Source organism: Theobroma cacao, chromosome 7 (assembly GCF_000208745.1).
Source record: "Theobroma cacao cultivar B97-61/B2 chromosome 7, Criollo_cocoa_genome_V2, whole genome shotgun sequence".
Classification (NCBI taxonomy): Eukaryota; Viridiplantae; Streptophyta; class Magnoliopsida; order Malvales; family Malvaceae; genus Theobroma; species Theobroma cacao.
The window spans coordinates 8,926,804-8,951,910 of NC_030856.1; the positions used below are offsets into that span (position 1 = coordinate 8,926,804).

Here is a 25,107-nt window from a genome sequence, read left to right on the forward strand (position 1 = left end):
CAACAGTACCTTTAATATACCTGAAAATCCTCTTGGCAGCTTTCAAATGCAGAGTTGAAGGATTCTACATGAATCTGGACAATAAACTGGTAGCAAACATTATGTCAGGTCTGGTAGAAGACAAATACAAAAGAGAACCAATCATACTTCTGTAAACTTAACCATTTGCAGGATTTAAGTCATCATTCTTACTGAAACTAACACCAGAAACAAGAGGAGTTGGAATTATCTTGCATAAGAATATGTTAAAATTTTTAACAGGTCCTTTGCATACTTAGACTGATGTAGAGCAATCTCTCCATTCAACTAAACTACTTCCATCCCCAAGAAATAAGTCATCAACCCTAAATCAGTCATCTCAAATTCCTTCACCATTTGCTGCTTGAACCCCTCCAAAACACTACTATTAGAACCAGTAAACAATAAATCATCAACATAAAGAGCTATTATAAGAACAATAGAGTCATTTAAACATTTTACATATAAAGTTAACTCAGTAACACTATTCTAAAATCCTTGCCTTATTAAATGATCATCCACTCTCTCATACCAAGCACGGGGTGCTTACTTAAGACCATACAAGGTCTTAATTAATTTGCAGACTTTCCCTTCAAAACCTTCCTCCACATAACCCTTAGGTTGCTTAATAAATATATCTTCTAAAAGGTAGCCATTCAAGAATGCAGATTTAACATCCACGTGGTAAATTGACCATCCTTCTTTAGTAGACAAGGCAATCAACATTCTGATTGTATCGTGCCTAGCTACAAGAGCAAAGGTTTCCATATAATCTTTACCATAAACCTGAGCATATCCTTTAACAACAAGTCTTTCTCTGTATTTATTCACTGATCCATCAAGATTCAGCTTTGTTCTGAATATCCACTTAACACCAATCACATTTTTTCTTTTAAGCCTGTCTACAAGCATCCAAGTATTCTTCTTCTGAATCATATTAATTTTATTGTTCATGGCATCTACCCAATTTTTATTAGTTACAGCTTCTGTACAACGTGCTGGTTCTAAGATAGCCATATTACACCAATTGTAGATCTCACTCAAACTCCTAGTGCCTCCACAGCAAGCCTTTCATCTTCAATATCATCTGAATCAACTTCATCATCAGCTAGAAATGAATCTTTCCTTGTATCAGTCACTGTTTCAAAAACCTCAATATTGTTTTTAATCCAACTCCAACTTTACCCTTCATCAAAATTAACATCCTTGCTGATGAACACTCTATTAGATTCAACATCATACAGTTTGTACCCCTTGGATACCTCACTATAACCAATATGAATTGTTAACTTTGACTTTGCATCAAATTTGGATCTCCTCTCATCAGGCACTTTTGCAAAAGAAATACATCCAAACACTCTCAGATGAGCAACAAAAGGTTTGTATCCAAACCATAGTTCAAAAAGAGTTTTTTGAGATAACACTTTAGTTTAAATTCTATTTTAAATATAGTTGGCAGTGTTAACTACCTTTGCCCAAAACTTCTTAGGCAACCCCATCTGGAAAAGCAAACACTTTCCCATTTCAACTTAGGTTTTGTTTTTTCTCTTAAGCTTACCATTTGCTGTGGATTGTAAGTGACAATTAAATGATGTTGCACATCATGTTCAATCAAGAATTTCTCAAATTCTGTTGCAGTAAATTCAGTACCATTTTCACTTCTCAAAGTCTTTATAGTTAGACTTGAGAAGTTCTCTACTAATGCTTTGAACTTAGTGAAAGTCTTCAAAGCATCAAACTTCTGCTTCAAGAAATAAACCCAGCAATATCTGGTAAAATCATCAAGAAACAATATCTAAGACTTACTTCCACTAAGTGAAAGAACTTTCATAAATCCACTTATGTCAGTGTGGACTAACTCCAACTTCTGAAATGCCTTCCAACTGCTCTTCTTAGGAAATACCTTCCTACTCTACTTTCCATATTAACAAGTTGCACACAACCTTTCTGGTTTAACAATGCCTGGTAAACCATTCACCAACTGATCAGATGCCATCAAAGATAGGAAACCATAGTTCACATGTCCTAACCTTCTGTGCCAAAGCTCAGCCTCATCCTTCTCACTATACAAAGCCATATTCATAGCGTCCTTCAAGTTCACTGGATAATAGTTATTCTTCATCTGAATAGTGAATATTTCTTCACCACAAAGATCTAATGCAGTGCAAACTTTGTCTTTGAACAATAAAGCATAATGCTTATCTGCCAATTGTCCAACACTCAGCAGATTATGATCTACTTCAGGCACATAATGAAGACTTCTAACATATCTCATACCAGATGTTGTTTCAACTGCAACAGTCCCCACACCAAGAATTTTCATGTATTTTCCATTTCCAATTTAACGTCGGAAATAAAACTAGTATCGAGATCAGTGAACAAAAACTGATCACTCGTAAGATGATGAAAGCAGGCACTATTTAGCAACCAAACACTGTTTTTACCAGACCCCTTACCCATCTTAGCCATTAACAAAACTTCTTCACATTCACCTTCCTACTCAACTACTACAACCTAAGCCTCATGTTCATTTTTCTTGTTCTTACACACTCTTTCAACATGCCCTAATTGCTGACAAGCCCTACATTTGACATATGGCCTAAACCAGCAACATCTTTTAGTATGATTCCTTTTTCTGCAATTTAAGCAAAGAGGATATTTACTAGTTGACTGTTCTTGCTTCTCATTAGTAGTTTTAGTTCCTCTCGACTCAATCTTCTTGGAACCACTACTCTTAAGTTTTAAACCTTTAGTTTTAACAACCAAGGCATTCTCAACAAAATCTTCATGCTTAAGAGCCTTTTTCTGCTCAAAAGCTAGTAAAGTATAAATTAATTCTTCATAGAAATTTTAGTCAAATCTTTTGAGTCTTCAAGTGAAGTTACTTTTGACTTAAATTTATCTAACAAACTCACCAGAATCTTGTTGACCATCCTCTGATCAGTGACCTCTTGTCCCAGCATCTTGAGCTGATTCACCAACTTTAATAACTTGTCTGTATACTCCTAGATACTCTTTTCTTCCTTCATTTTCATCACCTCGAACTGTTGAAATAGATTCATGATTTGCATAACCTTGGTTCTATCATTTCCTTGATATTCTTCTCTTATACTATCCCACACTTGCTTAAGATCCTCCAAAAGCATAATCTTTCCAAAAATTGACTCTAACACAGTTGACTGAAAACTAATCAAAACCTTGTACCTCTTTGCTACTTCTTCCAAGTGTTATTTGATTTGAGCAATGGTTGGATTAGCATGTCTTTGAACAAGCATCTCACCTAACTCTACCACGTCCCATAAGTCAAAAGCCTTGAGATAAGACTTCATTTTCACTACCCAAAAAGGGTAATTCACACCAGTAAACATAAGTGGTGAAGCTGCACTGAATCCAACTGTAGCCATGATAAAATCGAAGATAATAAGATCAAATAACAGTGTATTACAAGTCTCTTAAGACAATCAGCTTTGATACCATGAAGAGATTTTTAGAAGAAAATTTAAGAGAAAGAAGAACACAAGATCAGAAAAAGTGAGAGGGAAAAAGGAGATCTAATAAATTCAAAAATTTAGGAAAAAGATCAACAGCGCTCATATTTCATTATAGTATTTATATTGCTAAAGATAAAACTCAAATCCTTAAATCTAGCCTTGGCTATTGTGCGAAATCAACTAATCTCCTTTAAGCATAGAAACAAATGCTATTGATTTCTGTGCTTCAACTATAATAACAACGACTCAACCACAAAGCAAAGAAAAAGTGACGATACAAAGATAAAACGGCAAGACATAATGCCGAATGACTCTACACTTAAACTTTAAACAAAGAAAGGATAACATTTTAGAGAACACTAGATTTAAAAGAAATAAAACTATATCATTTAACTAAAACCTTCAATCTTAATAATACTATTGGTTCCCTCCAAGCTTTAACTTTTTCTAATCTTCATTATCCAACAAACTCTAAAATAGAGAAAAGATTAAATCTTCAACAGTAATATTAGCTTCTGGACAACTTTTAGTGGCCTCGACATATTAGTATTTGAGCAAACAAAATCTAGAAAATTTGGGTAACAATTCTAGGAAATGGCAACTAGCATAGAGGTGGAATGAACCAGAAAGAATATGGCTGTTCTTGGTACAATGCCTCCATAAGAGGGTTCTTACAAATAAAGAACGTTGTTGTCGTCATCTTTCACATGATGGATCATGCAGAAAATGCCATATGGAGGAAGAATCGGTGCTTCATGTCCTTCGAGATTGCCCTTCAGCGAATGTGATTTGACTAAGACTTTTACAACCAGAGTCTATTAACTCATTTTATGGATTATCTCTGCCAGATTGGTTGATGTCTAACTTGAATAACTCAAAAAAGCATGACAATAAAATTCCTTGGGCTATAATTTTTGGAGTAACAGTTTCGTTCTTATTGAATATATATATATATATATATATATATATATATGTATGTATGTATGTATGTATGTATGTATATTTGAGAATCAATCTATCGATATAAAAAGAAAATTAATGTTAATCTATAGTTGGGTTTCAGTAATTTTTCATGATGAATTTCAAGGACTTGAAGATAGGGGATGTACACCTAGTAACCATGTGGAAGTCTTGGCCCTCGGATTAGATTACCTTAAATAAGGATGGAGCGTATTGGAGTTCCATAAACCAAGCAGCAACTAAAGGTGTTCTTAGAGATTCAAGTGGACAATGGAAATGTGGTTATGCTATGTGTCACGGTCCACACCAACTCCTATGAGGTATTGTCTATTTTGTCCTGTTGACCTTACGGTTTTGTCTCACAAAAGGTGCTTCATAGGTTAAAGGTGGTGTGAACCCTTATATGCCCATTATCACTTTAGTATATAGCCAATGTCGGTTTCATGGCTCCCTTCTATTGGACCATGACATCCACCCTTACTCCCACTAAGAGTTTCTCTTTGATGTCAGACTTTGTGGCTCTACCCGCTGGAAGCATTATCTCGATGATGTGGGATTCACGTCCACACGAGAACTATGACATTATGCGAGTCAAGAAATGTTCAGCCTATCGTGCGAAACTTTGAGGTGTATACCGTAGCCTTAAAAATGCTTGGGATTTAGGGTTTCAAAAGATTAAACTTCAAGTGGATAGCACAAATTGGTAGTTCAGGCGATATCTTCAGAGATGAGACACCTATATTCTAATTTTGATTTAATTCAAGTTATCCATAGTTTAATCCAGAAATAGTAAGATATTCAAATAATGAATATATTCAGAGAGGGTAATAAAGTTACAGAATCTATGACCAATGAGGGATTCAATATTTTTGAGAACTTTTTGCCCTTTTGTAATCCCCCTGATAGAGTTAGAGAAATACTATTCAATGATGTAATTGGGATTTGTTCCCCTCATTTAATCAAACAATAAATTTCTGTTGTTAAAAAAAAACGATAAATTTCAAATCAATATTTTACATTAAAGTAAAAATAGTTAAGAAAAGCTTAAGTTGAGCAATAAAACCACAACAACAATATCTATTCTTAGGGGCTATTATTTTGTTTTCTAGCTTTTCATTGTATTTTAACAATAAACTCCAAAAATTTGTATTTTTAGGGTAAAATTGCATAATTTTTTTAAAAAATTATAAAAGCACAACAAAGAAACTTAATTTAAAATCAATTAAAATAAGTTTAAAATAAATTTTTATGTATATTATTAATAAAAATTAAATTAAAAAATTAAAATTAATTCATAAAAAATAATTTAAAATTTAAAAACATATTTAGAACAATTAATGAATCTTAAAAAATATTATATTAATTATAAATAATTTATAAACAAAAAATTAATATATAAATTTAAAAATTATTTTTTATAATTGAGTTCAAGTAGTAGATATCTTAAAATTATTATTTGAATCCTAACTGAATTTATAATGAATAATTATTTTATTACTTGAACGCGATGATAGTATATGTTAATTTTATTTGATGGAATCAAGTAAAACAGGATTACAAGTTACGCCATCTCTAACATCCTTGTGTTTTCCCTTCCCTTGGCTGGCCACCATGGAATTGACATTCAGTTTGGGTATCGAAGTGCCAAAATTTGCAAAATTGATGCCTGGCAGAGGAGAGAATCTGACGTCCATCAAATCTGGCAACCACCATGGCCCATGCAAGATCCATCACTTTTAGGTATCTTAACGCCAAATCCAATGTACACAGCCAGCGCCAGGTCCAGCATTGCCATTTTCAGTGTGAAAAAGTGCTGCGTCCAGGACCAAATTGCCAAATTCAAATGCCTCGAATATTCCGCCATACTTAGCTTTCGGTGAAAAGAGGAATTCGGATTATCAACATTTGAATCATGCTTCAACATTTACTACTTATATATATATTGAAAGTTTACCTTGAAAAGAGGCTCACAAGATGTGAAAATAAGAATTACATGGCATAATCTTTTACCCTTTTATACATTGCACATGGTAAAATAGTTGCTGCATTAACATCAACAATGGAAATGAATTGTACGTTTAGGAAGTCACTCTCTAGAAAAAGAAGATGATGGTGTTGGAAGTTGGTATATCCAAAGGAGGTTATCACTTATCAGCTGGTTAATATTCCTCCCAAATAACAGTAAGAATTAGTTGATCAATTGTTCATCCTTCTTTTACTCAACAAGTACAATAATCAAAGATCCCACCAAGAAAACTATGTTCAAGACTGAACCAATGAAATGGCAAAGCAAAACCAAGGAAAACAAACAATGATAAACAAGAAAAGAGACTTCTTTAAAGGTAGGCCCACAATTTTCTGTCCTATCCTTTGTACATTTTCTCCAATGGATTCCTATCCCCATCCTAACGGCTCTTCACGCAATGTAGCCGTTAGAGTGACTTTTCTTCTCTTTGCCCTTTCCACTACATTAAAAAGTCTCGGCCTTCCTTTGCTTTCATCAAACAACACAAACTATTACTCCATCATTAAGCTTTCAGTTCACAACAGTCATTTCCTATTCTTAAGTACAGCTTTCAATGGCTAAAGTAGCAGCTTTCTCTCTGTTGCTCCTGCTTGTGTCCTTCACTTCAGGTAGTTAGCAATCTTCTCCTAGGTTTCAGTATGCATCACAAAGTACAACTAAAAAGGTTGGGCTTTTGTCAACTTTCACAGTTTCACTTCTCTGCACTTTGCTTTGGGTCTTTTTCCTGCGCTGTTTTCATGAATGTAGTTGAATTTCATCTGGGTTTTTACTACTTTAATGGTTGCTTATGTTTTTGCTTCAGTATTAAGCTGACTTGGGTTTCTAATAAGTAGACTAATTAACAGGAAAGGCTAGACTTTTTGCAGTTTTAGCAGGTTTTAACTGATTTGGTTCCTTGATTTTGCTTTACTGTGCTCTAACCTTTTACAATTTAGTTTTACTTGACCAGATCTCGGTTGGGTTTCATGAATATGAATAGCTAGTTTTATGACTCTAACTACCTTCCAATTTCTTTTGCTTCTCATCCTTTTTTAGGAGGAACTTTGATGATGGTAAATGGCCAGGTAACATCAAGTTCTTAGACCTTGTGAACTCAAAATTAAGGTTAAAAAACCAAATGCCTTTTTCCTTCTTATTGATTGTAAAATGTTTTAAATGGAAATGGCGCAGAAATCTTGGTGTGTGGCTAAGCCATCATCAGACCAGGCCACTCTTCTGGCAAACATTAACTATGCATGCTCTCAAGTGGATTGCCGAGTTCTGCAAAGGGGTTGTCCTTGCTTCACTCCTGATAATCTGATGAACCATGCTTCTATTGCCATGAATCTTTACTACCAAGCCAAGGGAAGAAACAGGTGGAATTGTGATTTCAGAAGCTCTGGTCTTGTTGTCATCACTGATCCAAGTAAGTCACATTTCAGTATAAGATGGAATGATCATAACTGAGTGAATGACAATCCATTTGTGACTAAGGACATTGATTTTGTTTATGTTCCTTAATAATACTTTCCAATGCACTGCACTTATTTTATTAAATGTCACTTGTTATGATTTATGAGACCGTATAAATTAAGAATACTATGAACTATGAAGTGGAGACAATCCAAATCCTTCTTTGTCAGTTAGAAAAATGCAATATGGATTCAGTTTCTTTATTAAATTAACTAGTTGTGTGGTTTTGAACTCAAAACTGAGATCTCAAGGAAACTCCAAAGAGTGTAAAGAATCATTAATCTTGAAGTTATCTACAAAACTGAACCATTTGATACATCAGACAGTGTAAAACAGGAACATGCAAGCCCAATGCCTTAAATGATGGATCTAGAATGTTGTCATTGTTTTCTGCTTTAACTTTACTTCTTTTATTATTGTATTCAGTGATCTTGCCATGTGATACGAATATGTGCTAAAATCAATGTTGTTTTGGTGTCTGTGCAGGTTATGCTAACTGCATTTATGAGTAGCTAGCTACCACTGGATTGGTTTAAGCAACTGAATGTTTCCTCTGGAAAAGGAACTCTTGTAGCTCAATGGAACTTTTATGTTTGACTATCTGGTAAATCTGGTTGATTTTTAGCTTCTGCTATTAAATGATGGTGAAGAAATGTGAAAAAGATCCAGCTTAATTCTCCTTAATTAATTAATTACTCTCATGGGAAATTAAGGTTAGCTGAGAAGATGCTATCCACTTCAAATCTTTACAACCCAGCTTGGAAACCTTTACAGGGAATCAGATAGTACTCCTTAATCTTTAAGTCTTTAATTATTAACCTTTTGCTTTTCTTTTCTTGCTTTTTTTCCCTGATGATTCTTTCTTTTATTCAACTTTAGAGGGTCTTTATAGGAAAAACATTCTAACTAATCAGGGAATCAGCAAGATACAAATCAGATCTTGATATGGGAAAATATATAGATATATCAAAAAGGAACTTTTTCCCTAGAGGCTTTAGTGTCCCAAAAGGACCATGCCAACCAAACTTCATATCTATCTTCCCAGGACATGTGCAAGAGGAGAATCACTGGGGCTACCAATAAAACTTGGTCTGCCCTTACTTTTGTGTCTCATTTTACCTTCTTTTTATAATTTGATGTCACATGTTCGGTAAATTTTTATTCATTAACGTTAATTTTAGTGCTGGTAATTGTTATTTTTTCTACCACTGTTAGATATTAACATAATAGTTCTAGGTAAAAAAGCCAAGAAGCTGGATGACTTTGGCCCTAGGTAAATCTAATATAAAATGGTGAAAATTTTTTGAGGGATTAAAAGGTCATTGCTCCTTTCCATTGCCATTTTAAATTAAATTTTGTTTTTCCTTTTTTGAAATACTTTTAAATATTGAATGCTAACTTCTCATGTTTTACTCCTTTGAAATTTTTTTTTTTATCTTTATTTTTTTATTTTCTTATTAATTTCACTGATATTAAGATATTAAGACAAGGCCTATCGAGTATCCATCACAATCAGGGACTAAAATGTCAAAAAGGTTAATTTTTATTGCAAAAAATAGTTATCTACATCTACTTATTAGTGAAGCTCTACATCTACTTTGACTATATATATGATCTCATGATTATATCTTTGAGAACCGACATAACAGCTCTAACCCAAATCTAAGACATATGGACTGGAAGAAAAAAGTATAGCAGGAAAAAAAATTGAGGAAAGTTCTATCTATTTTTCAGTTTAATAATGGTCGACATCAATGCGTGGGACCTTACCCTACATATGCAACCCGTGATTATTATATTGTATTGAGAAAAAATAATGTATATTGTCAAATATTCAAGAGAAACCTTATATTAAAAGGATTCATAAGTGTTGCTCAAGAAACACGAGGGTATTCACCTTAAAAAAGGAAATCCAATTATATGTTCTAATTTTCAACCCTTCACACTTGCATGGTGCTACCCTAAAGAAAAGGGGATCACTGATGTTTAGCTGATATTTATTTGAGTAGTTTAGTTACTAGGTTAATGTATTTTCAGCCAAATTTTGCATATAAGTCCTTTGCTCTCATCTTATGCTGATGGGGTAATGTAATACTCTAACCCAGTGCTATATGGGCTATGGGTAGTACAGATAATTGCCACCCTAGTGGTCGTTTGCTTGATCCGGTGTGTGGGCTTGTTTTTTACTGATCAAACCTTCCTTTACATTTACATTTTGCACATAACTCAGTGGGTTCTATCAAGATCTTAATATGCTCATTGCCAAATTCTGATGGGGAGAAGGTTCTGATCGTAAAAGAAGACATTGGTTTTTTGTTGGAACGATCTGTGTTTGTCAAAGAAAAATGGTGACCTTGGTTTCCGGGATTTTGATTTTCGAAAGTGTCAATCTGACTTCATTGGGAAAGCAATGTTGGCGTTTGGTGCATCATACAGATACTATATATCTGGTATAAGGTTTAGATATCGCGTTAACGGGTTATATAATTCTTCTCCGGTTTTAGACAAGTCTATTGGGAGGGAGAAGTGTTTCGTTAATGGAGGGCTGTCAATGTGCATTTTGTGGTGTTAAGAGATCCTAACCCCACACAAATTCCCTCATACGGGGCTCTATTCAATATCAGGCTCTTCATACGAACTACTCATATCGCTGAGTCCATAGTCCTGCGAGACTTGGTGGCATGGTATATTTGCGATCCAATTATTGTCGATGGGCCCCCAACCGATTTTGACCCAAAGTCGATTTTTGGCCTTTGGAGGTGCGTTTGTGCTGCTATCCCAAACAATTTTGTGAGTTGTACATGTCACGATTGAGACACCCCCCGCAATTTTAAAATTTTTATAATTTATCGTTATTTTTTGAAATTTTATAATTTTGCCCTTACAAAAATTTTAAAATTTTTCTAACATACTTTTTTTTTTGTAATTTTATAAGTTTGCCTCTACAATAATTTTTTGCTTGGTGAGATGCCTAACAATAATTAATCAACAAATAATTTTAATACTTACTATTACAAGAATTGGGTTCCAAATTTAATGAAAATGTGGTGGAATTGCTCACTTTTGGTACAGTTTTGGACCCTCAGAATGATTTCAAATCGTTTGATGTTGAAAGTCTATACAACCTAAGAAATAAATATTACCTTGATCACTTTACTGAGCATGATAAAATGCATCTAAGCTATCAATTGGAACTATTTTAGCTTGACATTATTCATAATCAGGCTTCGAACAATGTATTACACTTTTTGAGCTATGTTAAGTGTTGAAGAAGATAAGAATGGAAAAAAATTACTTCCTTATTGATAGATTGTTCTGACTTGTCTTGATTTCTCTAGTTTCCACTGCAACATTATAAAGTGCATTTTTTATTATGAAACTCATTAAGAATGAGACTCGTAGTAGAATGTCAGATGATTTTCTTATAAATTTGTTGATCATTCTCATTGAAAAGGAAATCTTTCAAAACTTTAACATTGATTCAATGATAGATGCCTTCAACTCTATAAAAGACCATCGAGCTCAATTAAAAATTTCCAATCTTAGCATGTAATAGTTGTTAAAAATATGTTTTTATTTTCCATCTAAGGTATTTTATATTTTTTTTAAACATTGAACTTATAGTATAAATGTTTTACAAACATTGTAGTTGCCCCTCCAAACATGAAATCCTAGCTTTGCCATTGGATTGGACTCTTATGATATAACATTGTCGTACTATAGTAACAAGCCAAGATAAACCAAACTTTAATGCTAATTCTGCGGTGATATATATATGTGATGGTCGATAATCAATTTTATACATTTTTTAATGTAAAAGATTGACAACTGTAAAACATATTGACAACTGTAAAACATATGACTCATGTCATTGCTTACTTAGTGTGAACAAGTAAGTTGTTCATAGTTGTCAATCTTGTACATCCAAAAATGTATGGAATTGATTATCAACAACCACATATATATATATGTCATTGCAGAATTAGCATTGAAGTCTAGTTTATCGTGGCTTGTTACTATAGTACAATGGTGTTATATCATAGGAGTCCAATCCAATGGCGGAACCAGGATTTCGTGTTTGGAGGGACAAATACAATGTTTGTAAAACAGTTATACTAGAAGTTCAATGTTTGATAGAAATATAAATTAACTTAGATGGAAAATAAAGACATTTTTAACAACTATTAAATACATCAATCCAATTACAAAGATGAAATTACCATTTTACATTTTATGTCAATTTTGTCTTGTAGTCTCAAATTTCATCCAATTAGAAATTCAACACTCTAGATCTAATCTTTTGAGTATATAGATATGATGAGTAGCTAATTTATCAATCTATTAGACCCAGATTAATCACCAATCTTCCTGAAATCACTAAAAGTGATGTTAATGCTATGAATTCTGTTATTTGGATATATGTTCTCATATGTTCATCTCAACTATAATCTCAAAATACGAAGCATAGATCAACGCTTTTATGATGATCATGCTCATGGTAAATCAAAGATTATAATGAGATTAAATACGAGTCCACTATCCATTAGGATTTCGGTTCTACTATAAGCAAATGCATAAGTGTGAGATCAAGATTTAAGTAACGATTAAACTTAAATTTGATTTTGACATGATTGCAGTTTATGTTATAGTGTTATTACTCGAAGTCAACCATTTCGATGATTTGAGACTCATCATTTCCTTGAAGTGAATCACATTTATTTCGTTGGAAGTAATCTAGACATTATAACCTTTACACAATAAAGTGATCAACTTTTATTATATAGCTGTGAATAATTTTTAGATTCAATTAAAAACATGTCTCCTATGTGTAACTCTTCATACAAATGTATTTTAATATCTCAATAAAATCATGGTACCTTAATAACTAGATAATGAATGCTTACTTAAAACAAACTCTTCATCTTATTATTAACATATACTTTCATTACAAATTTAATGAAATTAGGCATGAGAATATACTTGCTTTCCAAAGCACCATATTTTCAAAATTTCTAACAACTATTCAGTAGCAATAATGACAATTGATAGAGGTTGTCAAAGGTCTCGAACAAAGGGTGCACATGCAGCTAACAAGTACCAGGAAGCCACACCTTGTAACTTTCAAACCATGCGATTTGACCAACAAAGTTTTGGCATTGGATTGATGACCCAAATGCCAAGCTTAAACCCCTCATGTCCTATGTTTCTTGTAAATAGAGATACCATGCACAGGAGAGCTGTGTACTTGGACGTCAAAGGCCAGCAACAAGCTAGACATCCACATGATAAAACACGCTGCAACTTGAAGGTGTTTTTCAGAGACAGCCAATGTGAGGCTACCTCAATCTCACCCACGACTATCGTGAGGAACCCATTGAAGATTTATGGTGTAGGGAAGCCACAAGGCAACGAAGGCGTTACCTAGATCGAGTGGGGGAGAATGTCAAGGTCTACAGAACCGTGACATGCACAGCCTATAAGACTAGTTGGGGCAAAACACAAACAAGTGCTGCACACATCTTAAGGCTAGAAATCAACCCTAGACCAATATTGATTGGAGGCCCATTGACAATCATTAGGTCGCAAACATGTCACACTACCTAGTCTCCTCGAACTGTGTGCCCAACAACATAGGAAGTTTACATAAAGAGTCCAATGTTGAATACAACACCATATGAGGGAATTCGTGTAAGGTTAGAATTTCTTGTGTAATTATTTATTTTACTTGCACTAGGACTTTAGGCTAGTGTGTGCTCTAATAGGTTTAGGACACCTATTTCATTTAAATCTATTGTTATCTACTCTAATTGTATAAAACTACAAGAAGTAGAGATGTTTTAATATTAGGAAAGCCTTATTATAAATAGGACCTTTAGGCATTAGTTGTAGACAATAGAGTTAATTATCCTAGTAGTTAGACATTCAAACATTCTTGCATTCATAGATTATTTGCTTAAAATCTTAGATATTTGTTTCTCTTAAGAATAATACAATTATTTTTTCCCAAAATCATTTTTTCAAGTTTTATTTATATTGCTTTTGGATTATATCACAATACTCTGAGTTAGACTTGCTTAGAGTTTTTGTCCCAAGTCTTTAAGTGTCGTGCAGATCTTAACTAAAGTTCTAATCCCGCGACAAGGGCCCCCACTAGCCCCCCTCCTCTCTGTGTCTAGTCCTATCTTGATTATATCGTGTTACGTTGAGGGTACTGAGGGTCAAAAGTCAGCTAGAGTACTCTAACGTACATTTAGTGTTATAAACTACTTGTCCATGATTTATCACGTTTCCCAGCGCCAATCTTTGTATTCGGAGTTATTCATTAATAATGGTGAAAAGATAGAACGAATTTATCATTCGAGTAAATTTACATTAATAATATCAATAAAGATCCGGAGATTGTTGTTGAGTAGCAGTTACATGCATTGATTCTTCAAGTCGTAAATTAGACCTCAGCTAAACCATCATTGTTAGGATTGGATTTTTGGATGCCCTCTTCTGATTTTAGTGGGTGCATAATATTTTGTGCAGATTTGCTTTGGTCGGCCCCCACATGCTGACAATCTCTTTACATGTTAATTAATTCTTCAACTACTTATTGATACAATTAATATTCACAGACCAGGAACTTGAACCCCACAAAGCACGTGTGCTTACCCTAATTTGTCAAAAATTTAAAAGAAAGCAACAATGATATCTTATTTGTTAGATTAACGAAGTTAAAATATATTTTTTTTCATAAAATAACTCGTAATTAAGTATTTAATTCTTATCACGTGTGTGTTTTTTGATTTATTATTTTGAAGTGTTTCATGGGAGGGCTGTCAATGTACATTTGTGGTGTGAGGGATGGATTCATGAACACGCAGCTTGCTTTAGACCCCAAAGGAAGGATCCTCCGTTGCTGGCAGCTGCTTGGAGAAGGGATTTGGTGCAACCTGTGACTGCTCCTGGACATGTTGATTTTATGTTGCGTATGGCTCTTAGTATTCGACGATCAACTGATACATTGATTTGGAGTGAGAGTTCCTGGTGATGTGCTGCTGTTTTAATGCAAGACATGATAAAAGTAGTGGCGCTGTAGGATATCCCATGTAGCGCGGTCCAATGCATGGTGATGCTGAGATTACGTCTTTTGTTGTCAGGGGTTCTATTTGGCACCTGGTAAATGGAGGTTGTAGCCAGCAGACTTATAATTATGCAAGGAGGCGAAGGAATTAAATTATGATGTTCGGTAGTTTTCGGGAACGGAGAGGATTGGTTTCACATCGAGATTGCCACCCTCCTGCCTGCGCAATTAAAAGCTGTGTAAATGGTCATTTTGGTATTAAAATTTTAAAAATATTAGAAAATCAAATTTATTTTATGAAAAAAAAATCAAATTAATATACTTAATTGAAACGAAAAATCAATCTATTTCCATCTGTTTTAAAAAAATGTATTATAATAAACTTTTTTTTAACATTTTATCCAATTTTAAGATACAATATAAAAATATAAATTTTAACATACTCAAGTAAATTCAAAAATAACTATCTAAAATTATTATTGAATAAAGTAAAAAATACCCTTAATATATATGATATTAAATTTTCAATAATTAAGGGTTGAAATTTTTCAAATCAAAAACCAAACCAAATGCTCTAAATTAATCAAACATCTTAAATCGAACACCTCAAAAATCGTTCCAATTAAATAAAAAAAAATCAAACTTACTTCGAACATGTACGATTCAAAATGATTTTACTCACCCCGACACTTACTGATACAAGTCAACTACCCTCTTAGCTTCTCCAATTCTTCTCCCACAATCTCTATCCGGCACTTGTTAGGCGTTTCTATATAATTTGATTTACTGTTGTTAACCTTTGCCATTATTTTGTTTAAGTCAAAAGAAAATTTGTTATGATTTGAAAGATGCTTATCTTAGATGCTTAACTTTTTTTCTAATTAAATCACGCAGAATTAATGGTCTCTTATAAATTAGATGGAACTACTATCAAAATTTTATTATATGGTTCAAACACCATGACTAGTTATGAATTTTTATTATATATATATATATATATATATATATATATCGAGGGTGATTATTATAAGCGACTGAAAGGATATATTGTCCAACTGAAACAGACCGATATATTATAAAAAAAAACTTAAAGAGACTTTTATATCTTCATAATATATATATATATATTGGGAAGACAAAGGAGGCAAGTTATCCACAGAAGCATGGTGTGGTTTATGTTCATCACGGATAGCCATCACTTCACCAATAATCAAATTTACTCCACTGCTTCTTTCTTTATTGTTGATAGACTAGGAAAAAGTGGGTGGTGGATGGGCAGGTTAATAATGCCTTCATGGTCAAACTCAAAGTAGTTTGAATATGATATAATATTAAATATAAACTATGTTTGAGTTAGGCATTTCTCCTTTAGGCTAGTCGTTAGTATAAAATTATTTACTCATATTAAATAAATAATGATATGAGTCATATATTCTACCGTTGTCAATCTTCTGTATTAAAAACGCGTGGAGTTGATTATCAATCGCCGCATATATATCACTATAGAATTAATGTTAGAAGTCTGGCTTCATTGTGGCTTGTTACTGTTGTACGACAATGTTATGCATAAAAGTTCAATCTAGTGATGGAATCAAGATTTTGCATTTGAAAAAGGTGAATACAATGTTTATAAAAGAGTCATACTAAATTTCAATATTTGATAAAAATAAAAAATAACTTAGATGGAAAAAATTCATATGAAAATTATATAAATAACTTCAACTACATGTTAAGTATAAACTAAAGATATTTTTTTAATAATTATTACATGTTAAGATTATACATCTTTAATTGAGCTTGACGATCTTTCATAGAGTTGAAGGTTTCCATCATTGAATCAATGTCAAAGCCTGGAATGATTTTTTTTTTCAATGAAAATGATCAACAAATTTTTTAGAAAATCATATAACATTCTATTACGAGTCTCATTCTTAATGAATTTTATAGTAGAAAATGCATGTTATGATGTTGTAGTGGAAATTGAAAGAGTCAAGATAAGCTAGATCAATCTGTCAACAAGGAAGTAAACTTTTGATATTTTCATATTTTTCAACACTTAACATAGCTTGGAAAAGTCTAAATATGAAGAATGTCAAGTTTGAATAGATCCAATTAATACTTTAGATGCATTTTACCATGCTCAGTAAAGTCATCAGGATAATATTTATTTGTAAAGTTGCAAATACTTTTAGTTTGAACATCAAACGATTCGAAATTATTTTAAGGGTTCAAAAATGTGCTAGAGTAACTCCACTACATTCTCATTAAATTTGAAATCTAATTCTTGTAAGAGTGAGTCTATTAAAACTAATTGTTGATTAATTGTTGTAAGGCATCTCAATAAACAAAAAATTATTATAAAAAAAAATTATAAAATTTCAAAAACATAAAAATATGTTAGAAAAATTGAAAATTTTTGTAGATATGAAATTATAAAATTTCAAAAACTAATAGTAAATTATAAAAATTTTAAAATTGTTGGAGGCAGGGGCCAACTAGCCCCCTCCCTTCCACCTGTATTTCGATCTTTTATTAGGTTGTGTTACCAAGAGAGCATTAACAGTCAGAAGTTGACTAGAATATTTTATTCTACATTCAGTGCTGCAAGCTACCTGCCCACGATTTATTGTATTTTGCAGCACCGATCCTTATACATGGAGTTATTCATTAAAAATGGTGAAAAGATGGAATGATTTTATCATTTGAGTAAATTTACATTAATAATATCAACGAAGATCCGGAGATTACTGTTGAGTAGCAGTTAGCTGCATTGATTTTTCAAGTCGTAAATTACACCTCAGCTAAACCGTCGTGGCCAAGGTTGGATTTTTGGATGCCCTCTTTTGATTTTATTAGGGTAAATAATATTTTGTGCAGATTTGCTTTGGTTAGACCCCACATTCTGACAATCTCTTTACATGTTAATTAATTCTTCAACTACTTATTGATACAATTAATATTCCCAGACCATAAACTTGAACCTCGCAATTCACGTGTGCTTACCCTAATTTGCCAAAAATTTAAAAGAAAGCAAAAATGAAATATCTTATTTGTTAGATTAACAAAGTTAAAGTATATTTTTTTCATAAAATAACTCATAATTAAATATTTAATTCTTATAAAAAAAAGTTTACTTAAAAGCCCTTTATAAGTTTTAATTTCTTAAATTCAATTTTTAAGGCATGTTAAAAATATTAAAAAGAAAGACATAGTAAGTCGTTTCACTTATATTTTTTTTTTCAAATTTTTGAAATAAAATGTAGAATTTTTTCGATATACCATGACTCTATGTATTTGATCAAGTGTTGATGTAATTATACGGTCCATGATGGATTGAGGAAGGATTTCAATGTTTTTTATTTTAATTTGTTTGGTGATGATTAATTATAATTTCTACAAGAAAAAGAAAGTATGCAAGTTTTCTTATAACCTTTACTCTAATGATATAGGATTGGCATATGGAATTTATTTAGAATTTTCTTAAGAGAAGGATACATCGTTAATATCTTAATAATTGGCTACTTTTTGTATATTTTGAAGTGCAAAGTTACTTGGTTTAGTCAAAAAAATAAAAACTTTCCTACTAGGAAATTATTGTTGACAACCTAATTTTACTAATGTTTTGCATAATAATCAAACTTTGGACATTTAGGTAAAGATCCTTCCAATCGTTAGGATTTTAAATTCAATTTGAATATTTCGGATTTAAATTTTAAAAGGGGAATAGATTACTTTTCGTTTTATAAATTCTACAATTATATATAAAATAAAAAATTTATTTATTAATATATATATAAAGTATATATATTATGAATAAACGGGCTTAAATTTTTTTTATTACACAATTCTTTCCTTATTTTCTCACCTTTGGATGACTTAATCACTTATAAAATGTGACTTCCCATCTCTCTTATTGGTTAATTTCTTTTATGATATCAACTAAGCTCTACCACAAAAAATTTAGATGTTCAAATGCATAAAATATTGCATGAAAAATTATTATAAACATATTTTTCTTATGAGGAGGAATTAGGTTATATTTGTGTAAAATTAATTAATTTATCTTATTCTATGAATAATTCTAACTCGGTCATACATGTAAAATCTCAAATCAATCGAAAATATTATTTTTTATATTTATTTAGTGACAAAATTTTATTATATTAAATAAATAATTAAATGTTTTACATTTATTTTAAATTGGATATTCAAAATCTAAATAAATAAAGTATAAAATCTTACCTATAGATTCATCAAATATATACAATAAAAGGTGCAAGGGAATTTTTTTTTTGGTTATTATCATCACATGATTATTTAATGAGAATGGCCAACAAGAATCAGACACGTGGCTAAGAAAAACAGTTCTCTATGGATCACTCAATTGTAAGAGGGAGGGAGAGAAAGAAAAATAGTACATGGCTCTTGTTTTGACCACCAATGCCGAGTTGCTATGAGACCTCTCGATTTTGACCCACAGATAATCTTAAGGCCGTTTATTTTTTTTCATTTCCATGATTTTCCCTCACAAACTCTTCATTGAACTGATAAGCAGAGTAGGACAAAAGTACAAAAGCTCCCATGTGGGTTCTTTTCATCCACCCAAATTTATTTGAGCACTTCTAAGCTTTGGAGTACATTTTCTTCTAAGTGAAAGGGAACCTGCTTTCTATCCTTTTTTGGTTTTTAATTTGAAGACACCCCTTTTGAGCTCTTTTGAAGTTGTTTTACAGTTTTTTGTTGAATACCCAGTTTTTGTTTCTGCTTGGTTTCTCCATTTCACTGGTTGTTTTTATGGGAAATTGACAAAAGATTTGATTTCTATTTTTGGGCTTTTGATATAAGGAGCGAAACTTTTGCAGTTTTGCCTTTCTTGTTTTTTCCTTTTCTTCTGGGTGTTGGTATTAAGAATGATGTCAGTGACATGCCATAATCTTGATTTTGCAACAAGAGTGCTTGATTTGGTTACTTGTGGCACTTCTTCTAATGCTTCAATTGAAAGGCACTCAGTGAAGAACTACGGAAAAACAATCTCAAACGCTAGTTGTAAAGGCTGTGGAGGTAGACGAATGGTGTACTGTAGGCAAAACACTACTGGAAGTCGGGTGTTCCCCACAAAAGCTCCAGAGCCTCTGCTTGATGGTAATATATTGATGCCTAAACATCATCCAAATTTATTTTTACATTTTTGGAAAGTGATTCAAATTTCTTCTTGTACCTGCTTCTATAGAATTTGGCTCCTTTTTGATAATATTTTGAAATTGATTTAGCAGAATGTATTTAACTAATAGTATATAATAAATTGGTTTTATAGATATTAAGCTGAGTTCAGATACTTGGAATCAATTTTTTAGCCTTTTTTGTTTTCCTTTTCCTGATAAAAATAGTTGAGACTTTGTTTAGAGATTCCGTGTTTGTTAGCGACGGATAGTTGAACTTTCATCTTATGCTTCTTTCTGAGAGTTATAATTTATTGCTTTTTCTTGTTGCTAATCGTTGTGTTTGCTTTTAGCATACTTTTTTAAGTATCGTATTGAGTTCAGTACTTGGAATTATATTTCTTTTTCAACTTTTAACTTCAATATAGGAGTTGGTCGAAGTACTGCACCAGTGCTGGATTTGAAGAAAGAGCTCAGAAGCCCAATTTCACTGGCAAACTTGTTTAAAGTGGTTGCTGATGACCTCCAGATTCTAAATCAAAATCTCCAGTCAGTAAGTGCTCATGGCAAAGATCTTAAATGTTATGCCCTTATTAGTCCTGTTATGATATAGCACATTTTTGTATGTTTGGGATAAGGGGGGGGGGGTGGTGTTGGGGGATCTCAGTTGATGGACTGGTGAATGTTCATATGCTGCTTGTCAATGATGCATTAGGTAGTTCATGCTAATGGTGGTGACACATCAACTTGATTTCGTTGACTAACTGATATCCATTTGTTCGGCCAATTCTGCTTCTTGCCTCTCAAATTATGGAGACTGTGAGACCCAAAGCTATTAACTTTGTAATCAAACTGTTAGACTCTTTCATCAATTAGTTTTCTATCTGAATTTATTATCATCTGACTGATTCTATGTGTCAGTTACTCAATCTCCCTCGAGTATATGAAATATGGTTTGGTTTATTTGAGTGCCAGATAGCATTTTTATTTGAAAATATCATTTCTTAATACCTCAGCAAAAGACAATACAGATATTTATGCACTTCTGCTTATGTGTATACAGTTTTGTGAATGGATCAGTTAGTAATACCTTGTTATTTTCTTTTATGCTGTTGTCTGTTTAGCTATGTTTTCTGTTTCTAGAAGACCTTCTATTTGCTGGCTTAGCCTGTGGAACTAGTGGGCCTGTCCCCTGGCCAATCCTTGTTACCGCCCACTTAAACCTGCACCATATGGTTGAAGTGTCATTTGCTTGGAAGTTTATGCATATAAAAGTCACCCCCGTTAACTTCATTTGCTGCAATTATTCCTTGTATTTTATTCTCAGTTCTTAACTCTAAGTGTCACCAAGTTTTTGTAATTGTTGTCATCTGCACTTGGAAGGAGTAACTATTTTAATCTGATTTTAATTTGTTTATTTTTTTTTTCAAGATCTTAATGTTAGTGTATCTGATGATGATGCTCTGCTAGATTGTTGGTGCAGAGAACCCTGTTCTGATGTCTGCAGCTGAGCAGATCTTTGGTGCTGGGGGCAAGAGGATGAGACCGGCCTTGGTGTTCCTAGTTTCAAGAGCTACAGCAGAGTTAGTTGGATTGAAGTAATGTTCACAACTCTTTGTTGTGATACTCAACACATTTTAGCTTTAGTTTTAGACTGACGTCCACTCTGCACCTTTTTCTTTCCAGGGAACTTACCACAAAGCATCGGCGTTTGGCTGAGATCATTGAGATGATCCATACTGCAAGCTTGATACATGATGATGTATTAGATGAAAGTGACATGCGAAGAGGTTGGCCTCTATATTGAATATCATTTTCACGTGTGCAATGTATTTTTCTTCTATTCAAGTTTCCAAGTTAAATAGCAGCAATTTCAAATCTGAAGAGTAATTAGTTCTTCTATTCAAGTTAATTAAGAAATATTGTTTTCTTCCATAGGTCAGTAGTTATTTCTCTTTACTGCACATGATCAATAATATAAATTAGATTCTTTAAATAGACCGGAATAATGACCATGATGGTCCTGTCAATGGATCATGTTGGTGGGCAAAGTTCATTTATGCTAACTATAGATCATAGTTGAAGGTTCAGAGTTCATACCTTGATCATCTCTTTTATCTAGAAGCATGCAGCTTCTAGAACAGAAAGGGGAAAAGAAAAGTTTAAGAATGGAAACTTGTGAAATAAAGAAATATTATATACTGTTCCAGTATCTTACAAGAGATTCTTTAATAATTCTAGTTTTTAAAGAGTCATGTAAAAATTATTTTGCAATGGTAGATGTTGCTTTAGAAGCTATGTTGAGCCCTGTCATGTATAATCTTGTAATCTTGTCAATTGAGCTTAATTTATCAAACTTTTTTTTGCACTCTTTTACTTTTTTTTCCCACTCTATTTTCTCTCCTTGTTTCTGACTTGGATTAGGAGTTTTTTTCTTTCCCATCTTGCTGTCGTCTCTCTTGAACTTATGTCTCCTTTGAATGCCCAGTCTTTTCTAGTTTTTGTTATGCAAATGCAATGGCTCTAAAATTATGGGAAATCCATATATTGATTTTTCTTCGCATTTAATAATTGAGGTTGCATTTCAGTGTTCCTTACCCTTGGCTAAGGCCAGAAAAGAAGGTTCTATTTCAGGACACAACAATTACAGATTTACTGATTTATGGAATGACTATGTACCTGTGGGGCATCTATTTACTCCATAGTTCATAGATTGGTAGCTAAATTTTCTTGGTGGTTGTGGTGGTGATTGAGGGGCAAAACTCTGGCCAGTTTTCTTGTCAGTGCATATTAGGGAGAGGGACTAGTGCATCTACCATTTCGGGGAATAATTGAGACTGACTGGTTTTAACTTTTATAGTAATAAATAATAATAGAGATGAACAGCAGTGATGGTTCTACAAATTCAGGCTGCTAGGTCTTTTACTCATGAAAGAACTTGAATTTCTTCAGTATCCTTTCTTTAAGTCTTTCATCACTTGGGAGACTACTCCTGATTTGGGACTGCTGCTAACTTAACTGCAGGGAAAGAAACTGTTCACCAACTGTATGGCACAAGAGTAGCAATACTGGCTGGGGACTTCATGTTTGCCCAGTCATCATGGTACCTTGCAAATCTTGAAAACCTTGAAGTCATTAAACTCATCAGCCAGGTTAGCATGACCTATACCAAACATTTATCATCTCTTTTGGATTTAAATGTGGGTATATATTGTACTTGACTCAAAAATTCAAAATTTAGGGATTGAAAGTGTCTCTGGCTATGGAGATCATTTTCAAATATTGATATTTTTGTTAAATTAGTTGAAACTGTAATTTTTAATGATATTGCAGGTTATTAAGGATTTTGCAAGTGGTGAGATTAAGCAGGCATCCAGTTTGTTTGACTGTGACCTTGAACTTGAGGAGTACTTGCTAAAGAGTTACTACAAAACAGCTTCTTTGATTGCGGCTAGTACCAAAGGAGCTGCTATTTTTAGTGGGGCTGATCGTAGTGTCACTGAGCAAATGTATGAATTCGGGAAGAATCTTGGTCTATCATTCCAAGTTGTTGATGACATATTGGATTTCACACAATCGGCAGAGCAGCTGGGGAAGCCAGCTGGTAGTGATCTAGCGAAAGGCAACCTGACAGCACCAGTGATTTTTGCTCTAGAAAAAGAGCCAAAACTTAGAGAAATCATTGAATCGGAGTTCTGTGAGACCGGTTCTCTTGATGAAGCAATTGAATTGGTCAAGAAATGTGGAGGAATTGAAAGAGCGCAAGTGTTAGCAAAAGAGAGAGCTGATCTTGCAATTAAGAATCTACAGTGTCTTCCTCAGAGCGCTTTTCGGTTAGCTCTTGAAGACATGGTGATGTTTAATCTCGAAAGGATTGACTAGTTAGATAATGTTTCACAGTATGAGAACTTCCTTGAAGGAGGACACGATTATTTGCAAAAAATAGCTGAGCCAGAAAAGGAGAAGGCTTGAAGGTGAAGCCTCTACTGATATAGAAAAAGCTTTCTTAGCACATTAGTTGGTTAGTGTTGCTGAATCCAGGTTCCTTGTGACTGGTTGTATATTCATACAAGGTATTGAGCTTTGACCTGAGCTCCTAATATCATTTTTATTCAATTCTAGATTGGTCTGGCGGAAAACAATAATTCTCAACTAAATTGTTGCCACGATAAAGTTTTTGAGGTCATCAATAAATATTTTTTCATTTCCAGATTGTGTACAAATTAAATAACTTGGTATGACAATGCATGGGAGCATGTTGGACTATGGTAGATAATGCATTTACAATGTATGAAAGGAAATTTTAGCTTGTGGATTGTGTCGTGTGGACGTTAAAAGCTGCTATGGGATTGCCTGTGATGATCAAGTCCATATATTATTTATGAGGGAACAGAGAGAAAAAGGTGGGCGAGAGTGTAAGTGCAGGAGTGTGAAGAACCCTTGTGACTTTTGCTGCCTATTTTTGTTTAGCAGAACCTTTTTAGTCTTTTTTCACATGCCAAGTCAGCGTGTCACGGTCCTCGCTAATTGGGTAAGATATTTTATGTTTACAAAAAGTGTTTTATAGATCAAAAATGATGTAGACATTTAAAAATTTAATCGTATTTTAATACATAATTAATGTGATATTGATGACTCTCTTCTAATACGTGGGGAGATTTCCCACCACAGTCGAGTCCTGTTTGCCCTCAAATATTCATTCGATCTGATGCCCAAACCGGGGCTTCATTGTGCAAACCACCCGTACGGATACCTAAGCCATTACTGGAACTGAACCAATGCCACTTTTGCTGGCTGAGGTGCTAAACTGTTAAAAAACTAAATTTTTGGGTCAAAGGTGTAATTAAGTTTAAAATAGGGACTTTATATTAATTTACCCAATTATCTTTTGGGGCCTAAGAATAAAACCCAAGACCCCGCCCCCCGCCCCCC

General features: G+C 33.2%; 2 protein-coding genes across 3 annotated transcripts; both read left to right on the plus strand.

The window, feature by feature from the left end:
- Window positions 6,907–8,750, plus strand: LOC18594462 (major pollen allergen Ole e 10). 2 transcript variants are annotated; one of them, XM_018124923.1, is made up of 4 exons: window positions 6,907–7,103; window positions 7,531–7,559; window positions 7,666–7,900; window positions 8,434–8,750. In XM_018124923.1, exons 1-4 carry the CDS (start codon window positions 7,049–7,051, stop codon window positions 8,457–8,459), a joined length of 345 nt encoding a protein of 114 aa, XP_017980412.1. In that variant the 5' UTR covers window positions 6,907–7,048; the 3' UTR covers window positions 8,460–8,750. The 2 variants fall into 2 exon arrangements, with proteins under 2 accessions (XP_017980412.1, XP_017980413.1); XM_018124924.1 differs by having other exon boundaries at window positions 7,083–7,159.
- Window positions 19,546–24,486, plus strand: LOC18594463 (solanesyl diphosphate synthase 1). Its single transcript, XM_007022029.2, has 6 exons — window positions 19,546–20,158; window positions 20,604–20,728; window positions 21,646–21,773; window positions 21,862–21,965; window positions 23,200–23,327; window positions 23,509–24,486. The coding sequence occupies exons 1-6, from the start codon at window positions 19,927–19,929 to the stop codon at window positions 24,055–24,057; spliced, it is 1,266 nt and encodes a 421-aa protein (XP_007022091.2). The 5' UTR covers window positions 19,546–19,926; the 3' UTR covers window positions 24,058–24,486.

Bases quoted from the DNA above. Each gene is read 5' to 3' on its own strand.
- LOC18594463 (XM_007022029.2), top strand. From the start codon at position 19,927: ATGATGTCAGTGACATGCCATAATCTTGATTTTGCAACAAGAGTGCTT. The intron at 20,729-21,645 runs GTAAGTGCTCAT...ATGCTCTGCTAG, and splicing joins TAAATCAAAATCTCCAGTCA to ATTGTTGGTGCAGAGAACCC. The intron at 21,966-23,199 runs GTTGGCCTCTAT...ACTTAACTGCAG, and splicing joins TGAAAGTGACATGCGAAGAG to GGAAAGAAACTGTTCACCAA.
- LOC18594462 (XM_018124923.1), top strand. From the start codon at position 7,049: ATGGCTAAAGTAGCAGCTTTCTCTCTGTTGCTCCTGCTTGTGTCCTTC. The intron at 7,104-7,530 runs GTAGTTAGCAAT...ATCCTTTTTTAG, and splicing joins GCTTGTGTCCTTCACTTCAG to GAGGAACTTTGATGATGGTA. The intron at 7,901-8,433 runs GTAAGTCACATT...GTGTCTGTGCAG, and splicing joins TGTTGTCATCACTGATCCAA to GTTATGCTAACTGCATTTAT.